Source organism: Palaemon carinicauda, chromosome 34 (genome assembly GCF_036898095.1).
Source record: "Palaemon carinicauda isolate YSFRI2023 chromosome 34, ASM3689809v2, whole genome shotgun sequence".
Classification (NCBI taxonomy): Eukaryota; Metazoa; Arthropoda; class Malacostraca; order Decapoda; family Palaemonidae; genus Palaemon; species Palaemon carinicauda.
In genome coordinates, this window is record NC_090758.1 from 14,979,413 (window position 1) to 14,998,399 (window position 18,987).

An 18,987-nucleotide genomic window follows, 5' to 3' on the forward strand; every position below is an offset into this window, starting at 1 on the left:
TGATTTGGGTATAATAGCTCCTACAGACCTTATTAATACCTCTGACGGTTTCCGTATATTTTTGTTTTCACTATAACTCAAAAATTACCTTTACAGCAAAATTTACCATTTTAAAAATTTGGGGTCCAGTCTTATCCAGGTTTTCAATCGTGTAGATTTTGTAGAAAATTGATATAGACAAATTTACGCAATAAAAACGTTACATATTAAATCAATCTAACTTTTGGGATATTCAAAGTAGCTTTTGAGTTCTTTGATATGCTTATTCATAGCCATAAAATCAGACCTGACCATTTGCGAGTTTGCTATTCGCTAACTTGGTTAGTTGCTGGAAGAGTAATGTTTGTTCATAATTGTATAGTAATTGTAAATACAGAACAGCTCTTGGTAGTACAATTAAGACAAAAAGCCATACCTGTACACTCGTGGCTTCATGTCCAATCCCCGTGGGCCGAAAGTGGTCCATTTGAATTTGAAAGTGGGCCGCTAGGGGAAAATGATTCTTAGAATTTCTCTCAAGTAAGTCCTTGTCAATTTCTTATTCCTAAATTATTGAGTAATAGGCCTATAGTGTATACAGTATAAGCCTATATACATACAACAAATACAGCAGTTTCCTGTCAACGATAGGACAAATGCCTTAGCCATGTCCTTAATAATGTCTGGGTTTTTTTTTACATTATCATCATCACGCTGGCCAACTGCAGAATAGTGATGGTGGGAAACCTTTGACTGATTGCTCACAGCAAACCAACCTAGTATGGATGGCCATGATTCGTACAGCTTTGCTGATCATGGCTATTCACAAACCCTTTAACCACGTTACGGTATCCTCACTCAGAAAAAAGGCCTCAGACATTTCCTTTCCTTGCGTCTGTTTATGGTCTTTCTGTGCCAGTCCACACACACGAACTAAGTTTGTCAATCCACAACAGACGCCAAAGATTAGCCTAGCCATCGGTAACCTTCAGACCTTTGACGTAACAACGTTATACTTCTTAGCAGCGATGTCTCAAAACTATTTTACTCAGTATATAGATCGCTTTAAAACCCTAAGGGTTTTTTTACTTGTCCAATTTTCAAAATTCCGAAACTATTGAAATCCGTATTTCTACTCCAAATGAATCAAATTTTTTCAAATTATTCCAATTTTGCTTTTTATGAATTTTTGAATTAAGTAATAAAATAAAATAAAAATTCTTTTTAAATCAAAATTTTAGATAAATAGATTTTTTTTTTAAATCTTTCTCAATTCATTGGATATACCAACTCCTTGTGTTTATTAATTACTTTACTTATTAAAATTTAGTTATGAATTAAGAAAGCCTTAGGGTCTTAAAGCAATGCATCTAAAAATTGGAAAAAAAAATAGTTTAACCAAAATTAATGAATATAAATTTATGAATGAGCACCAAAACATAATTGATCCAGGCAATATTTCGATACCCCTTCGCAAGTGGGGCGCTCCCCTTAACGTGGTGAAAGAGTTTGTGAATCGCCATGATCAGCACAGCTGTACTAGTGGCCACCCATACTAGGTTGGTTTGCTATGAGCAATCATTCAAAAGCCTCCCACCAACACCAATCTGCAGTGGCCAGCGTGGTGATGGAAATGCTCAAACTCCAGACATGACTAAGGACATGTATGAGGCCTTTGTCTTCCTGTGGTCTAGAAATGGCTGCTTTTGTTGTTTGTTGATTATGAATATATATACATGAATGTCTATAAATACTGTGCGTACATACATACATACATACATACATACATACATACAGCTTGCATGAGTTCTTATTTTTTCAAGAGTGGCCCTCTGAATAAGATTGATGTCCCTGCTGTACAGGGTTGAACAGGTCATGGAAATTCCTTTCTATATCGGAACTGTAGTAACTCCCTTCTTTACTACAACCGTTCAACTTCTGCCATTTTATTCCAACTTACGTAGGTCTCCTAAGTCACAAAATAACAATGAATTTCTACACTGTACAAATATCTGGTTTTTACTTATACATGTTCAGACCATGTACAGGGAACCTTTAATTAATTTAAAGGGCGTAGATCCCATCCACAAAGAAAGAGTCCCTTGGAACCAATTATTGACGTATGGTGCGGCATTACTGCATTACCTCATCAAGTCTCCACTTCCTCGCCCTTGTTACGTAACCGCTGCCTTCGCCGTGCTCTCTCTGCTCCTGTATAACTCGATTTCTCTGTCGCCAGTCACGGTGCATTCGTACTCTTGTATCTGCCTCATCTGGAAAGCCATATGAGCATAGTTGTACGAGGCTTAATACAGCACGGCGTACTCGGTTAGATAACGGGAAAGAGCGAAATAAGACTGATGCTGTTGTATAGATATGAAACTCTGACCTTACAGCGGAATGCAAAGAACAAAGCCCACACCTTTGAGTCTTTCTTAGAGTCTCTGCAACACAAACTTTCCCCTGACTTGATCTCGGCAATTGGTCTCTTGCACGAGAATGATGCTTGATGTTGAATATTATCCTCCTCCAAACTATATTTCTTGAAATTAAGAGAGACATTTAGACAACAAAATCCCAAACTAACTAGAGAGGCATTCAGTAGTGCAGATCTTAGCCGCGGTAGCTTATTTCTCGACCTTGACCTTAACACGTATTAATTGGCATGGATTTTCATACACAAATAGGAACCAAGTTTGAAGTCTTGACAACAATGTCCCAATAATGGCTGATCACGCTAATTGGACTTTTTGCTTGACCGGGATCTTGAGCTTTGAGCTTGTCCTTCCAAAATTTAATCATTTCCAGCTTTTTGCATAGTTGTTAATATGTCAAAACAATCTATGGTACTTAACATTGGTAAAGGTGAAGTAGCAGCGTCAGTCATGATGAATTAACGCCCAACACGGGAAAAACACCGAAAGAACAAATAATACGACTGTGCGGGCAAGTCCAAAACAGAAGGATGACCTAGAGGGCGCTCGTGTGGGTGACGGTGGCGTGGTCCAAGTGTGGTTTCTGGGGCCTTTGTTACGGCCCTTCCCTTTGATGAAGGAATTATCTAAATGGAAGACAGCCTGTGAATAGTGGTTTTCACACGCCCCTGATGTATATACGACACCCACAAGGTGCTCGCGCGAAGGTAGTAACCTTTTGATTCCATGTTTTTATCTTTCTCTGGTATATTTGGAAGATTTATATCAGAAAAGTGTAAAGAAGGACTCTTTTCACCGGCCGTCACAGGTCGACCCAGAAATTTCATTACTCTACGATTAAAACAAACACAAACACAAAAACAGGAAGTAAAACGTAACCTCCTTCCAACTTTGTTGGCAAAGGTAATAATGGGAAATACCAAACTATTATATGCCACTTTACCTCATAATAAACTGGACGTCTAAAAAAGGGCATTCTACCTCTACAGCTGTGTGGGCCGATGATTAGCATTTGAGTCAATTTTATGGATTACTCCAAGTCTTTATGTTATCAAGTTCATCTTTATTAGCATCAACATCATCATTACCGCCGCCAACTAATTTGGAAGAAGGTTATGTGTTCACCCCTGTTTGTTTGTGAACAGCTTCCTGGCCACGATTTTAATCGTAGAGTGATGAAACTTGCAGGGATTAACTGTTATGTAAAAAGTTGAAAATTATTAAATTTGGAAAGGTTAAGGTCACTATCCACTATCAAGCAAAATATCCAATTGACGTAATCAGCCATAAGTTTGGGCATCGTTGTCACAGAGACTTCAAACTTGGTTCATATTTGAGTGTACGAAAATCCATGCCAATCAATACATGTTAAGGTCAAGGTCAAGAAATAAGCTGTCGCGGCGCTGGTCTGAACTCTACTGAGTGCCCCTCTATTTAATATTTTCAGGAGTTCTCCTAATCTGTAATTGCTTGTACAACAGAAGTCGTCATTCAAACCAATCCTGTGCAAGAGTAATCTTTTTGAATTTGCGATCATTCATAATCGAGTAGCAATGTTAGCGTTCAAATTAGCTGCAACTAAGCAAATAGAAAGAGAACTTTCACCCTATAATAAAAGATGTAAACTAGAGGGACGCTCAGTAGAGTGCAGACCTCTGCCCCGGTAGCTTATTTCTTGACCTTGAGCTTGGACCTTAACATGTAATGGCGTGGATTTTCATACACTCAGTTATGAACCAAGTTTGAATTAAGTCTCTTTGACGACGATGTCCAAACTTGAGGCTGATTACGTGAATTGGACATTTTGCTCAACCTGAACCTTAGAAAATTCAATAATTTCCCGTTTTTTGCGTAACGATTAATCCCTACGAGGACTTTATGATGATTAATATGAACCACTACCGGTACTGATAGTAAATAGATATTAAAACATTCAAATATTCCTTCTTTGCTGTTAAAATCATAAAACCCAAATATTCAAAACATTCTTGACTGGCCTAAACTAAGTAAACAAAGAAATGTGAACAAGCTACTATAAGTCCAACAGCCTTATTCGCACAAACATTCAATACACGACCAACCTCTCTCTCTCTCAGGTATAGACATTCTCTCTCTCTCTCTCTCAGGTATAGACATTCTCTCTCTCTCTCTCTCTCTCTCTCTCTCTCTCTCTCTCTCTCTCTCTCTCTCTCTCTCTCTCTCTCTCTCTCTCTCTCTCTCACACACACTTGCTCTCTCCCTTTCTCACTCTCTCTCAAAGGATGTGGCAAAACAAAAAATGTAAATGTAAAAAAAAAATGTCACTGACTTTCTGTGATTTCATTAAACAATGAAACCGAAATTATTCTAGCAGTCTGACTTAATACAAACGTTTAATCATCATCATCCTCATCTCCTACGCCTATTGACGCAAAAGGCCTCGGTTAGATTTCGCCTCTCGTCTTGAGCTTTTAATTTAATACTTCTCCACTCATCATCTCCTGTACATACATACATACATTTCTTTTTTCTAGTTATGTAAGGAAACAAGTAGTTTGGGAGAATCGTTAAGGGCGTATCCATTACTCGCAATTTTTATGCATTTGCTGGTGTGTGTGTGTGTGTGTGTGTGCTGTTGTCTAACTCGTGAATAGGGTCTGAATATACAATGCCATATTGAGGTTAACCTATCGCTCTGGTGCATCGCGGATTGATTAATATGTCAATCTATTATCGCTGGTTTTTTTATTTTTACTTTTCATAAATTTTAATTTCTCTTTGTTAAAATTAGTAATTTTTGTGCTTTTAAAAGCTTAATTATATGAAGGTAATAAAAAAGATATGAAAGAATAATTGTCATAAATATCTGTATCTACTTCACAGTTTATCAGCTATGGTTTTTGGGGACGTCACAGTCCTAGTAAGCGAGGGATTTCTGTACAGTATATAAATTTTGGGCGATTCTAACCATTCTGTAGTTCTGACGGAATGTTAATTAATCATGAGCATTGGGAAGAAATACACTCTCTCTCTCTCTCTCTCTCTCTCTCTCTCTCTCTCTCTCTCTCTCTCTCTCTCTCTCTCTCTTTAAATTTAAATTGAATATATCTTTTTCCTTCAGTGAATCTCTCTCTCTCTCTCTCTCTCTCTCTCTCTCTCTCTCTCTCTCTCTCCTCTCTCTCTCTCTCTCTCTCTCTCTCTCTCTTTAAATTTGATTGAATATATCTTTTCCCTCTCTCTCTCTCTCTCTCTCTCTCTCTCTCTCTCTCTCTCTCTCTCTCTCTCTCTCTCTCTCTCTCTCTCTCTCTCTCTCTCTCCCCTCTCTCTTTTAAATATGATTGAATATATCTTTTTCTTTCATTGGGAAGAAATACTCTCTCCCGTTGTCTCTCTCTATCTCTCTCTCTCTCTCTCTTTTTATCATACCTTGTTATCAGTTGACAGTTGAGGGTCGTAACTATATTCTGTCAGTGTTCTGATCACTTCTGATGGTTTAGGAAAACAGTTCCTTGGATTAGAGACTAAGAAGGCTAAGGAGAGTGTATCTTCTCCGTTGTGGGTCTTCTACTGTGGTACTAAAACCTCTCTCATCTCTCGCCTCTCGTACTTATGATTTGATTAATAATCGTCATCCTTCTGGCCCTAGATAAACATCATTTAAATGCATTTGAATCGATTGCCTTCAAAGCATGTGCATTGCGCTTATTAATATATGATCATATTTGCTGTAAGTAATTGCCTATAAATAGTCTTTGCTTGTTAATTTATTTTGTCTTGTTTAGCATTCCTTGCATGAATTTACCCTAGAATATTGCATGCAGTTTACAGTGCTGTATAGTGTAAGTTTTTAAGTGTTTTCCAAATTCTATTATGAAGTAACATTCCTCATATTTGGTGAAAATTTTATCCGAGATTCAAATCTAACTTGTGTATATTTCAAGATGGTGTTACTGTATATATATATCTAGTTTAATATTTTATTATTCCAACCTAAAGAGCTTTGATCATAGAGAGATTTTTAAACAAGACTTAATTATAGCGATGTTAGTCTGGACGATACCTCGTTTAGCAGTGCTCAGGCTATTTTATGGACCCAGGTGAGGGCTTGGTCTTAGGGCTTTAGAGGCCGAGGGGTTAGAAGTAGATGGTAGATGTCTTTGTTTGAGATTGAAGGTCAAACATCAAAATCCTGTCGATTGCGTCGGCATTTTACGATAGGTATTCCGAAGGCAGCTTAGATCAGTGTTGACACAAGAAGGGTAAAGATTTGCATACAGTTGTAAAGAGCTTCAGGTGACTTGGGTAATAGACAGTAGTACGATTACCGGGCAGTGTTTGATTCAGTTACATTACACAACTTTAACACTTACGGACAAAGTCATTAGTCTTTTCAAGGTTAAAGACAAAGTCATTTATCTTAACCAGGTTAAAGACGAAGGCATTAATCTTAACCAGGTTAAAGACAATGTCATCAATCTTTACAAGGTTAATTGCAAAATTATTCATTTTAACAAGGTTGAAGACAAAATCATTAATCTTAACAAAATTAAAGGCAAAGTTATTAATCTTGACAAGGTTAAAGACAAAATCATTAATCTTAACAAAATTAAAGACAAAGTTATTAATCTCGACAAGGTTAAAGACATTTTCAATAATCTTAACTAGGTTAAAGACAAAGTAATTAATCTTAACCAGGTTAAAAACAATGATATTAATCTTAACAATGTTAAAGACAAAGCCATTCATCTTACAAGGTTAAAGACAGTTATTAATCTTTGTTACAAGGTTAAAGACAAAGTCATTAATCGTTACAAGGTTAAAGACAAAGTCATTAATCGTTACAAGGTTAAAGACAGCCATTAATCTTTGCAAGGTTAAAGACAAAATCATTAATCTTAAAGTTAGAAACAAAGGCATTAATCTTTACAAGGTTAAAGACAATTTCAATAATTTTAGCAAGGTTAAAGACAAATCCGTTAATCTTAACAATGTTGAAGACAAAGTCATTCATATATTAATCTTAACCAGGTTAAAGACAAAGTTGTTAATCTTAACCAAATTAAAGACAAAGTCATTAATCTTAACAAAGTTATAGACAAAGCCATCAAGCTTTACGAGGTTAAAGACCATTTCAGTACTCGTAGAAAGGTTAAAGGCAAATTCATTAATCTTAACAATGTTAAAGACAAAGTCATTCACATATTAATCCTTACAAGGATAATGACAGTCATTAATTTGAGTCAGGTTAAAGACAATTTCAATAATCTTAAAGTTAAAGATAAAGTCATCAATATTTTATCAGGTTAAAGTAATATTTACAAGCTTAATGACAAAGTTATTAATCTTGACAAGGTTAAAGACAGAGTCATTAATCTTAAGGTTAAATACAAAGGTATTAATCTTAACAAATTACAGTAAAGATAAAGGTATTAATTTTACAAGGTTAAAAACAAAGTCATTAATATTAACAAGGTTAAAGACAAAGTCATTAATATTAACACGGTTAAAGACAGTTATTAATCTGTATTAGGTTAAAGACAAAGTCATTAATCTTAATAATATTAAAGATAGATACTAATCTTGACCACGTTAAAGACAGTCATTAACCTTTACAAGTTTAAAGGCTAAGTCATTAATGTTTACAAGTTTAAAGACAAAGTCATTGATGTTAACAAGGTTAAAGACAAAGTCATTGATGTTAACAAGGTTAAAGACAAAGTCATTAATATTACAAGGATAAAGAGAAAGTCATTAATGTTTATAAGTTTAAAGACAAAGTCATTAATGTTTACAAGTTTAAAGACAAAGTCATTAATGTTTAAAAGTTTAAAGACAAAGTCATTGATGTTAACAAGGTTAAAGACAAAGTCATTAATATTACAAGGATAAAGAGAAAGTCATTAATGTTTACAAGGTCAAAGACAAAGTCATTAATGTTTACAAGGTTAAGACAAAGTCATTAATATTTAAAAGGTTAAAGACAAAGTCATTAATATTTACAAGGTTAAAGACAAAGTCATTAATGTTTACAAGGTTAAAGACAAAGTCATTAATGTTTACAAGGTTAAGACAAAGACATTAATATTTACAAGGTTAAAGACAAAGTCATTAATGTTTATAAGTTTAAAGACAAAGTCATTAATGTTTACAAGTTTAAAGACAAAGTCATTAATGTTTACAAGTTTAAAGACAAAGTCATTAATGTTTATAAGTTTAAAGACAAAGTCATTAATGTTTATAAGTTTAAAGACTAAGTCATTTATGTTTACAAGGTTAAAGACTAAGTCATTAATGTTTACAAGTTTAAAGACAAAATCATTAATCTTACCAAAGTTAAAGACGAACATGTCCAATTCTTTTCATTAAAAAAAAATTGAAAGAATTTTATATAAAAAAATATTTTATTAATTATTATTACTAGCTAAGCTACAAGCCTTGATTTTATATACAAAAAGATATTATTATTAGTATTATTATTAGAATTATTATTATTATTATTAGAATTATTATTATTATTACTGTTCTAATATTTGCTAAGCTACAACCCGAGTTGGAAAAACAGGATGCTATAAGCCCAAGGGCTCCAAAAGGGAAAAATAGCCAATAAGGAAGGGAGATAAATCAACTAAGAGAGAAGTAATGAAGCATTTTAATTTTTTTCATATGTATTTTGTCAACGTATAGAAGGCACCTTTTAAGTGCGACTATTTTTCATAATTAAATTTTTTGCATTCTAAGTTAAAGTATAGATTATAAACTTTAACATCTCATATCCTTTCCTGTTTGAATTAAAGAGAATGTCAGTATTAAAAAGAAAAAATGCAAAATTTTTCCAAAAATATCATAATTTGTTCCCCGTTATTTTTCATTACCTCCAAAAAGTATTTTACTCGTCTTCTGATAAGTCTCGCCCCCCGATGTTTTTGTTGTGTTGGCCTTTGTGGTAACGTCCCTGACTGGTGGACGCCAGACTGGGGTTCGAGTCCCGCTCAAACTCGTTAGTTCTTTTGGTCGCTGCAACCTTACCATTCTAGTGAGCTGAGGATGGGGTGGGGGGTTTGGGAGAGCCTATAGGTCTATCTGCTGAATCATCAGCAGCCATTGCCTGGCCCTCCTTGGTCCTAGCTTGGGTGGAGAGGAGGCTCGGGCGGTGGTCATATGTATATATGGTCAGTCCATGGAACTGTCACCGTCCCTTGCCTCTGCCATTCATGAGCGGCCTTTAAACCTTTAAATGAATTTTGCGTAGGACTTTTGCGAAAGCAGTTTGAGGCAATAGATTCAACTCTCACGAACGTGAAATACCTTGTATAGAGGAAAGGGGAGTTTGGGGGTCGGTATGTCAGTTTTGAAATCTTCCAATATCTGTCTCGTTAGGTATACGAAATCTGTGGTGCATGTGCAATATAGATATATATATATGCTTACATATATATATATATATATATATATATATATATATATATATATATATATATATATATATATATATATATATATATACATATATATATATATATATATATATATATATATATATATATATATATATATATATATATATATATATATATATATATATATATACATATATATATATATGTATATACATATGTATATATATATATATATATATATATATATATATATATATATATATATATATATATATATACATATATATATATATGTATATACATATGTATATATATATATATATATATATATATATATAAATATATATATATATATATATATATATATATATATATATATATATATATATATATATATATATGTATATATATATATATATATATATATATATATATATATATATATATATATATATATATATATATATATATATATATATATATAAATTATAAATATAAATAAATCCTTATGCTTGTGGAAATATCTTTCAAGGTAAGATTCTTGTCTGAAATACTTTATTATTTGTAATGAAAACATTATTTATTTAAATTTTTTACTCGCTTTCTTTTAAATTTCATTGTGGTTAAGGCATTTAAATTTTAGAATATATATATATATATATATATATATATATATATATATATATATATATATATATATATATATATATATATATATATATATATATATATATATATATATATATATATATATATATATATATATATATATATATACAGTATATAATACATGTAATTATAATCTTAATTTTTTTTAATCTGTAAGCAATGCTAACTAAATTTGTTTTATTTATAGTTTGGAATTAAAAGTGGTCCTTGACCACAGTATATTCATGCTGGAAAGAATTATTGAAAGACTCCAATTTTGCTATTAAAGTGATTTGATAATATATTGATAGTAATATTTGCTTATATAGATTTTAAGTGATGAAATTAAGGCTTGAAGATTTTTCATAATGGTAGAATGGGAATAAGGAGAAATCAGTTTTGATATGTCTTTTCTTTTATTGTATGAAATGGAATTTTACTCATATATCTGCTGAAAAAATGTAGTCGTGCAAATATCGCAGTAAGCCGTTGTGATAGTAACGTTGTGAAAAAGGCGGCCATGAAGCAGTTCAAAAAAAAAAAAATAAATACATTTGAAGCAATAATTGTCAAGTGTGGTTCAGAATATAAAAGGTGGCACAAAATGAAATGTAGAAAGAAGTCCTCTCTCTCCCAAACGGCTTCTCTTCCTCCCCATTCTACTTGTATGATCTTCAGTTGAAGAGGAACACTTCCATGAACAGTTGGTAATGCTTGACTTGTTTCTTCAGGGAAAGAATACTACGCTGGACTCCTGCTTCCGAGGAAGGCCCTCCCCCTCTCCCACCATTACCACCCCGCCTTCCCAGCACAGCTGCTGCCGGCCAGGGGACGCAAGAGGGGCCGGCCTCCCCTCTCTGGACGGAGGGGGTTCTCTCCGGCCGGGGGCTCGCCCAGAAGCAGCCCCTCCAAAGCTAAGTCTCAGGGGAAGAACCTCCCCGATCCCATCAAGTTCAGGCCTCCGACGCCTCCCCAGCACCTCCTCATTTCCTCCCTTCTCAAGTTGAACAAATCCCCCACGGGGAACAACAAGAAGTCCAAGGGGACCGGAGACGAGAGGAAGTCGCGAGACGGGCCCGACAACGACGACGACGAGGAGATCGTCACCATGTCACAGCCCCATTACACCAACAATGAAGACTCCAACGACACCGACACGTCGGTCAAGCGGTTCCTCTTCAAGCTGGCCTGCGAGTTCTGCAACACCGTGTTCAGGAAGAGGGCATCCCTCAACGCCCACATCAAGCACACTCACCGCCGGGAGCAGAAGTGTCCCATTTGCAATGCCAGCGTCAAGGTGAAAAGTAAGTACGGCATGAGGTTCCACATACTGAGAGCTCACAGGGACCAGCCAAACTTCCACTGTGCCAAGTGCGGGGAAACCTTCAGACTGAAGCACCACCTCATGAACCACGTCCGCATGAAGCACGAGTATTCGGACAGCGAGGTGGAGGAGGAGGCGGGGGACGTCAAAGAGAGGAAGAGGAAGGATTGCGAGCAGAAGGAGCGAGAGATGGAGAAGGAGACGAGAGAGGCTATTGAGGCCGAGGAGAGGAAGGTGAGGGAGAACATAGAGAAGGAAAGACTGGAACGATTGAGAGAGATGGGAATTGTGGAAAACGGGGAGAGGGAGGGGAAGGACGCAGGCGGGGCGGAGGCTCGCGCCGTCAAAGGCGTCGACGAGAGTGCTGCTCAGACGAGTGTTGGCAAGTCTGCCAAGTGTAGTGAAAGTGTAACTTCTAATAAGATTATACCAAATGTTAGTAATAGCCAAGAGAAAGTGAAATCTGAAGAAACCCAACTTAAAAGTGTAGTCGGTAGTGTCGTAGCGAACGATAGAAATAGGAATGTGAAGCCGGTGTCTCGAGGCAAGGTCATGAATGTCCGACCGCCCGATAAGTTGTCCGTGCCGAAATCCAAGGACGAGGGGAAGCGTCCCGCTGCGCGAAGAATGACCCGCAGTTGTTCAAAGACGGAGGCCGAAAGTGATAACGAGACAAACGCCAGCGGTAGTGACAACGCGGACGACGACAGTAGTGATTCCTCGTCGGGGGAGGAAGAAGAGGAAGAGGAGGTGGTAGTGTCGGAAAAGAGCGGACGTAACTGTGATATTTGTGGTAAGGAATTTAGTCATGTATTTAAGCTCAAACATCACTTGAAAAGTGAACATTCCATAACTGCAAAACCCAAAAGAGCTGCCAAAGAGGGAAAGTCTCGGATCGATGCCGACGAGGAAGAGGTGTCGGCGGCAGCAGCGGACGAAGAGGAAGATTTCGAAGAGGAAGAAGAAGAAGAAGAGGACAGCAGCGAGGCGAATGAGGACGAAGATGATGATCTGGAAGCACGGAAGGTGAGGAAGGAGAGAGAGAGGAAAGAGAAAGAGATCTCGCTCACCTGCAGCACCTGCAACAAAGTCTGCCGGAGCGAGTACCAGTTGAAGCTGCATCTCCCCATCCACACGGTGGTGAGGAAGAAGAAGTTGGGGAGGAAGTCTCTAGTCGGCAGGAAGTCCTCTTCCTCGAAGTCGAGGAGAGACGAAGACGCCGAGGAGGACTCGCCGGAGAAGCCCAGCAAGGACGGCGAGTCGCCCAGAGTATTGCGCAGCACTCCCTCCGGGCACGCCAACAGAACCGGGAAGCCCGTCGGTCGGCCGAAATTGCTGGACCAGAGAAGGGAGTCCAATCCTAGAGGAAGACCGAGTCTCAGTAAACTAGAATCGGCGAGTGGGTCGCCAAAGGATAAGCCAGAAGCTGTCCAGAAAAAAGGGTCTGGAGAAGGTTCGGGCGGCAGGCACGACAGAGGTGAGAGACCTTCGTTCATTCTGAAAGTGGGTCACCTTTTCCGATGTACAAAATGCAACGTGACCTTCAACAGAGAGAAGTCTATGACTTACCACCTGAAGAAGATTCACGAAACGCTGTATCCGTTCAAGGCTTGCGAGCACTGCGGCCGAGTTTTTCGAAGCTGTGGTCCGTACAACAGGCATTTACTGCAGCACAAGGTTTATTACTGCCCAGAAGGCAACTGCAAGGCCAAGTTCCGCAAGATGCTGCGCTTGAAGCAGCATCAGAAGAATGCCCACCCGACCAAGAAACATAGGTGCCCTAAGTGCGTGCTTTTGTTCAGCAAGAGGACGGACTTAGATCGTCACTACGACTCTGAGCATCCAAAGCAGCAGAGTGATGAGGAGGAGGAGGAGGAGGAGGAAGATGAAGATGAGAGTTGTTCAGAAGGGGAGGAAGAAGAGATTATAAAGAAGGATGTTAAGGAAAATCCTGACGACAGGAAGAAGGATGTCGCCATCACTAGAAAGAAAGAGAGAGCGGATGAAAGGGAAACCAGCGAGAGGAAGAAAAGGGGCTATCCGTTACGCGAGCAGAAGAAGGAGAAGGCGGTCGATTCGAAGGCGGACGAAGCGGCGACGACGACGTTGCCCCAGAAGAGGAAGGCCAGGTGCATACCCATATCATACAAAGAGCCGGAAGACGAGGAGGACCTGGGGTCCATTTGCAAAGCTGCCATGGTGGTGCCCGTCAGTGCCTCTCGTGATACCAGAAACAGTCGCGAGAGGTGTTCCATCACCAGTGACGTGAAATCCATATTCGAGAAGAAAGTTCCCGAAATCAAGACTGAAAAGACCGACGTCAAGGCGGAAGTGAAGTCGCACTCGGTTACGGAGGCCCCGAGGCGCACGAGGTTAAAAGAGGTAGAAGAAAAGAAAAGTGTCGGTGACGGGAACATGATTCTGCAGGACAAAGTCTTGAAAAAGAAAAAGAGTGCCATTAGTTTAAGAAGCGGAGACACTACTAGTGTTAAGGGTAAGTTAAGTAAAATGCTGTCAGCCAGAAAAAACGACAAAGCCTCGAAGTTTAGGATAAGCCCGAGGGTTAAGGTGAGCCACTCGAAGCATAAACTCAAGAAAACGAAGGTCACCCTAAGCTGGACTGCCGCCCTCAAGGCCCAAATACGAGCTGCTGAGTCGGACCCAAAAAATGCTGTGGTTAAGAAGAAGAAGAAACCGCCCAAAGAAAAGCCCGCCGGAACCAAACCGGCCACAAAGACCTCGGCCAAAGGGTCTGCCAAGTCCAACCCCAAGACGTCGACATCCAAGTCGAAGGCCAGATCATCGAGTGTGGGATCGGGGGTGGGCAGCCTAAACGCGACCCACGACTTCATGCACCACTCCGACTCGCTCTCATACCCCGGGGGTTACCTGGTGGGAGACGACTCCATGTTTAGCCTGGACGACAGTTCCCAGATGGACCTCATAGGCGACTATTACGGCTCGCAATATCCGCCGAGCGAGGAGATCAGCGACTTCGTACCTGACGATGACGAGAGTGGCCCCGCCAAGATAATCGGCTTTGACTCTTTTTAACTGAGATTTCCCTAGCCCCTGTCGATATTACCTCAAGATATGCGGTTTTTTGTTATTTCGTGCAATACTGGTTCTTGTAAATAAGTGTGAATGTAGTCTGCTATGTGTGTCATATGGACTTGTTTTGGTACAAGTTAGTGAAATATGACAAGAAAGAGACAAATTATTTTGGCAAACTAAAAAAAAAAAAACTGTAAAGTTCCGGATTTGCGACGTTGAAGCCTCGATGCATTGTCGTGTACAGATATGTTTATTACAGTACACCCTGTATATCAATTGTACAGTCTTCAAATATCATGATTTTTTCTGATACAAAATATGTAGATGAGACCTGTATTATTAATAGATCACTTGAAATAGTTACATAGTTATGGTATTCCTTTTTTTAAGTTCCAGCGCACTGGCTGGCAACTGTGCAAGGCGAATTGCTGCTGCAAGACCTCGGGGGGGGGGGGGGGGGGGGGTTATATAACAGAAAAATTAAAAACTAGAATTAGTTTTTTTTTATTTTATAATTGAGCTCGGTAAGTCTGATTACGAAGGATGAATTTTTACATCGTTACATTTCCGTGCCCTGTTGCTGTCTGCGTGGTTTGTGAGCTATCGGAGAGTGTGATGTCACATCCTTCCTATTTTCTTTATAACCAATACAATATAAGAAAGAAATTAGTCATTTTTTTTTAGGTTTTATGATTCAGAAAGATTAAAAAAAAAAAATTTGGTTTGCTAGAAACATACTCCTGCAGTACTTTATGATTGTGATCTTTGTCATTTATGGTAATGTTGATTTGTCAAGATTAGAAACTTTGTTGAAAAGGAGAAAGCTGTAGTGTTTTAGGATGACCGAGTGGTCCTCAGAGTGATTCTCATACTTGATGTTGCCTGCAGGCGCGGAAATACGCCGTGTGACGTCTCGCTTGCGTGCAGGACCCCGTCGCCCACCCTCCACGGCTCAACCTCCTCAGATGGAGGAGAATCGGAATCTAGAAGATCCTGGGGAGAGATCTGTTAAGAAGGAAAGGATCGGTGACACAGGAGGAGGAGGAGAAGAAGAGGAAGAAGAAGTAAAAGTAAAAGTAGAAGTAGAAGTAGAAGTAGAAGTGAAGGAAGAAAGTGAGGAAGTGGGGAGGAAGGTATGTGAGCATTGTGGTTTGGAGTGTAGTGAGTTGCAGTATCCATTTCATGTTCGTCTCCACAAGCCGTGGATGGACTGCTCGCTGTGCAGCTTCACTACCAAGGCCACCGACCGATTCAAAGCCCACGAAGAGACTCACAAGAAGGGCAGACTCTCCGTACGGTGCAAATTTTGCCGAGGTCAGTACTCAAGCGAGGATAGCCTCAAGGAACACTATCGGCGGTCGCACGGCTTAGTAAGGGACAGGGACTCTCCAGATGTGTTCTCCAGTGAGCAGCTCTGTGCCTCACACCAAGATGAAGTGCGCTATGATCCGGCCATGAGCAGGAAGTGTAGCAGTCCTGGGGGGTCCAAGAGAAGTGACCATCTCCCTCAGTTATGCAGGAAGGAAAGCGGAAGTAAATTCCTGGTGAAAAATCACGTTGCCGAGCATTTAGAAGTCCGCAGCTCCGATATCAGCGACGAGTCCCTGGGAGTTCCTCGTGATTTTCCGAAGGAAGACCAAAACGATTTTCCGAAGGTAGACCAAAATGTTTTTCCGAAGGAAGACCAAAATGTTTTTCCGGCGTTTGTAGACGTAGAAGAGGAGTCCAATCAACAGTTGGAAGGTGGACCAGATACTTTGGATGTAAGAACCGACGATCTGTTTCCAGAAGTGTCTAAAACTCCTTTTGTGTCTGTTACTAAAATAGGAATAGTAATTATAATAGACCCAAGTGTTCCTTGCTCTCCCGAAGGGGCGAAATCTGTGATAGGCAATAATAAAGGTGTGTCGGAAACAGAGCCGAGCGTATCCAGCAAGGGGAGCCTCGGTGACCGAGCGAATCTTCTGCAGAGTTGGACGACGTGCATCTTTTGTGCGAAGAAGTTTCCCAATATCAAGGAACTGATACTGCACTGTAAGAACGTTCATAAGAAGGAGGTCATGGAAACTTCCAAAAGGATAAGTGAATACCAAAGGCAACACGTTCCAGTTGAGCCCTGCTCTCCCAAGGGAAAGAGCAACAAGCCTCTAGAAACTTTGGAGAACCCAAGGAGCTTGGAAAAGTTCACGTCGCTTAACCCCAGGGTTATACTTGAAAACCTTGATCCAAAACTGTTGAAACAGAACCCAAGGAGCTTGGAAAAGTACACGTCGCTTAACCCCAGGGTTATAATGGAAAACCTTGATCCAAAACTGTTGAAACAGCTCGATCCACTTTCTGACGAGCCAGTCGCATCTGTAGGCAAAACGGAGGATAGAGTAACAAAATTTAAGGCAGAGTTCACCTGCAGCATGTGTCCCAAGGTATTTTCTACTCAAAGAGCCTTGAGCAAACACAAAGAGAAACACCGAAAGGAGGAATCGATGAAATTTTTCGTCTGTCCCGAGTGTGGCATAGCCAAATCTTCAAGGAGAAGACTGTACAAGCATTTGAGAGTCGGTCACAGGGACAAATTACGTTGTCGTTACCGGTGCCTCCTCCTGTTCGGCTCAGCGGAGGAAGTGTCCGAGCATCACGGAAAGTTCCACGAAATGGCTACTTCCTCTGCATGTATGTATTGTGGTTTGGATTGCCATGATACTGCCACCCTTCAGAATCACTTGAAAAATTGCACAAAGCGTCCTCAAAAAAAGCCTCCTCGCATTTGCAAAATTTGCGGCGATATCTTCAAAATCTCCAGGGATTACAAATTCCACGTTAAAAAATGCACGTTGTCAAGTGGCTCGGAAGAATGCACGGGAGGCGCAAACTCTAGAAACGACTCCAGTCTTGCCTGTATGGGCTCTCATTAAAGGAGACCTATCACTAGCCTATGTAAAATTTTGTAGAAGCCAGAAGTTTGAACATATTAAGCCAGCAAAAAACCATAGTTTCAGTTCCTACCTGGATGACCTCAAACAGAGGCAAGCGAGACATCACACCTCCAAGGTTTGTAGCTTTTGTACAAACATCCGATGGGGCACTGATAATGCTGCTAGATGGGATGACTTTGGCCAATAAACTCAAGGAAACTGTGTATGCAAATAATTACTGTTGGATAACGTGGTAAGCAGATATCCAGGACGACATAACGTTGATCTTACCTCGCTCGCGAATTGCGAGGAGCTAAGCACGACGGTGCTCGAACTTACTTGCCGCATCATGCTTTTCCAGGAACAAGAGGAAGGGCCAGATACTGGAACCACACACAGGCACATCTAAACGAGCTGCCTTTGGAATCTCAACAGGTCTTGGGTGGGGCTGGTTGCATCAGAAATTTTAAAACATCTGTTTCTTGAAGTTCATGGCTGATGAAGAGTATCAGAGACATTTGACCACTCATACTGGGCTAGATTAGGACGGTGAAGAGGTTATAGAATGTGCGAAGGAAGGGAAGGAATATAGAAGTGGAGGACTTGGATGATGTCAGAATGAAGGAAGAAGTTCTGCAGTGTGTAGAGAGAGGCAGAATCCAAGATGGGGGACAACTTGTTGGTCAAGTAACTAGCAGGCATTGAAATATTAAGTCGAAAGACAGCCTCCTTTAATTGTTGTACAGTTCTAATTGGTTTTTATTTCTTGTAGTGTAAATTTTTTTTTTTTAAATTTTAGTATGATTTTTCATTTAAATAATCCATTTATTTATATTTTTTACAGCACCATAATTTAGTTAATACTAGAAAGCTGTATACTTTCATTTGGTTGACCCTATTATTACCGGCCAAAATTTTCTATATTTTCCCTGTTATTTTTTCATTACAGTAGAAGCATTTAAATTGGTTGAATGCTGTCAAATCACGGTGTAACAGCCAAAAAAATGTGTAATATCCTTTTTGTGTTTTTCTCTTGACAATATCAGTTCTTTTCAAGATTAGAATTATAGTTCTGTAGGAGTAATGTTTATAGGGTGTAGTGTACATGAAGTCATGAATGAGAGCCATTTTATTTAATCAGTACGGTGGCATGACAGGTTGCCCTCCTTGAGAGAAGTGTGCGAAAGAGTCAATATCATTCCGAGCTCATTTTTTTTCATCCATTTCACGAGGTCCGAGCAGCAGCAGCAGCGGAGTCT

The 18,987-nt window shown here is 39.1% G+C and overlaps 1 protein-coding gene across 1 annotated transcript in view; it reads left to right on the forward strand.

Annotated features, from left to right (window-relative positions):
• The window catches only part of LOC137626725 (uncharacterized), a 70,783-nt gene that overhangs the window by 23,469 nt on the left and 28,327 nt on the right, over positions 1-18,987 (forward strand). Inside the window, 2 exon segments of the mRNA XM_068357735.1 lie at positions 11,170-14,811; positions 15,687-17,711. Coding sequence (XP_068213836.1) covers positions 11,170-14,811; positions 15,687-17,711 — 5,667 coding nt within the window.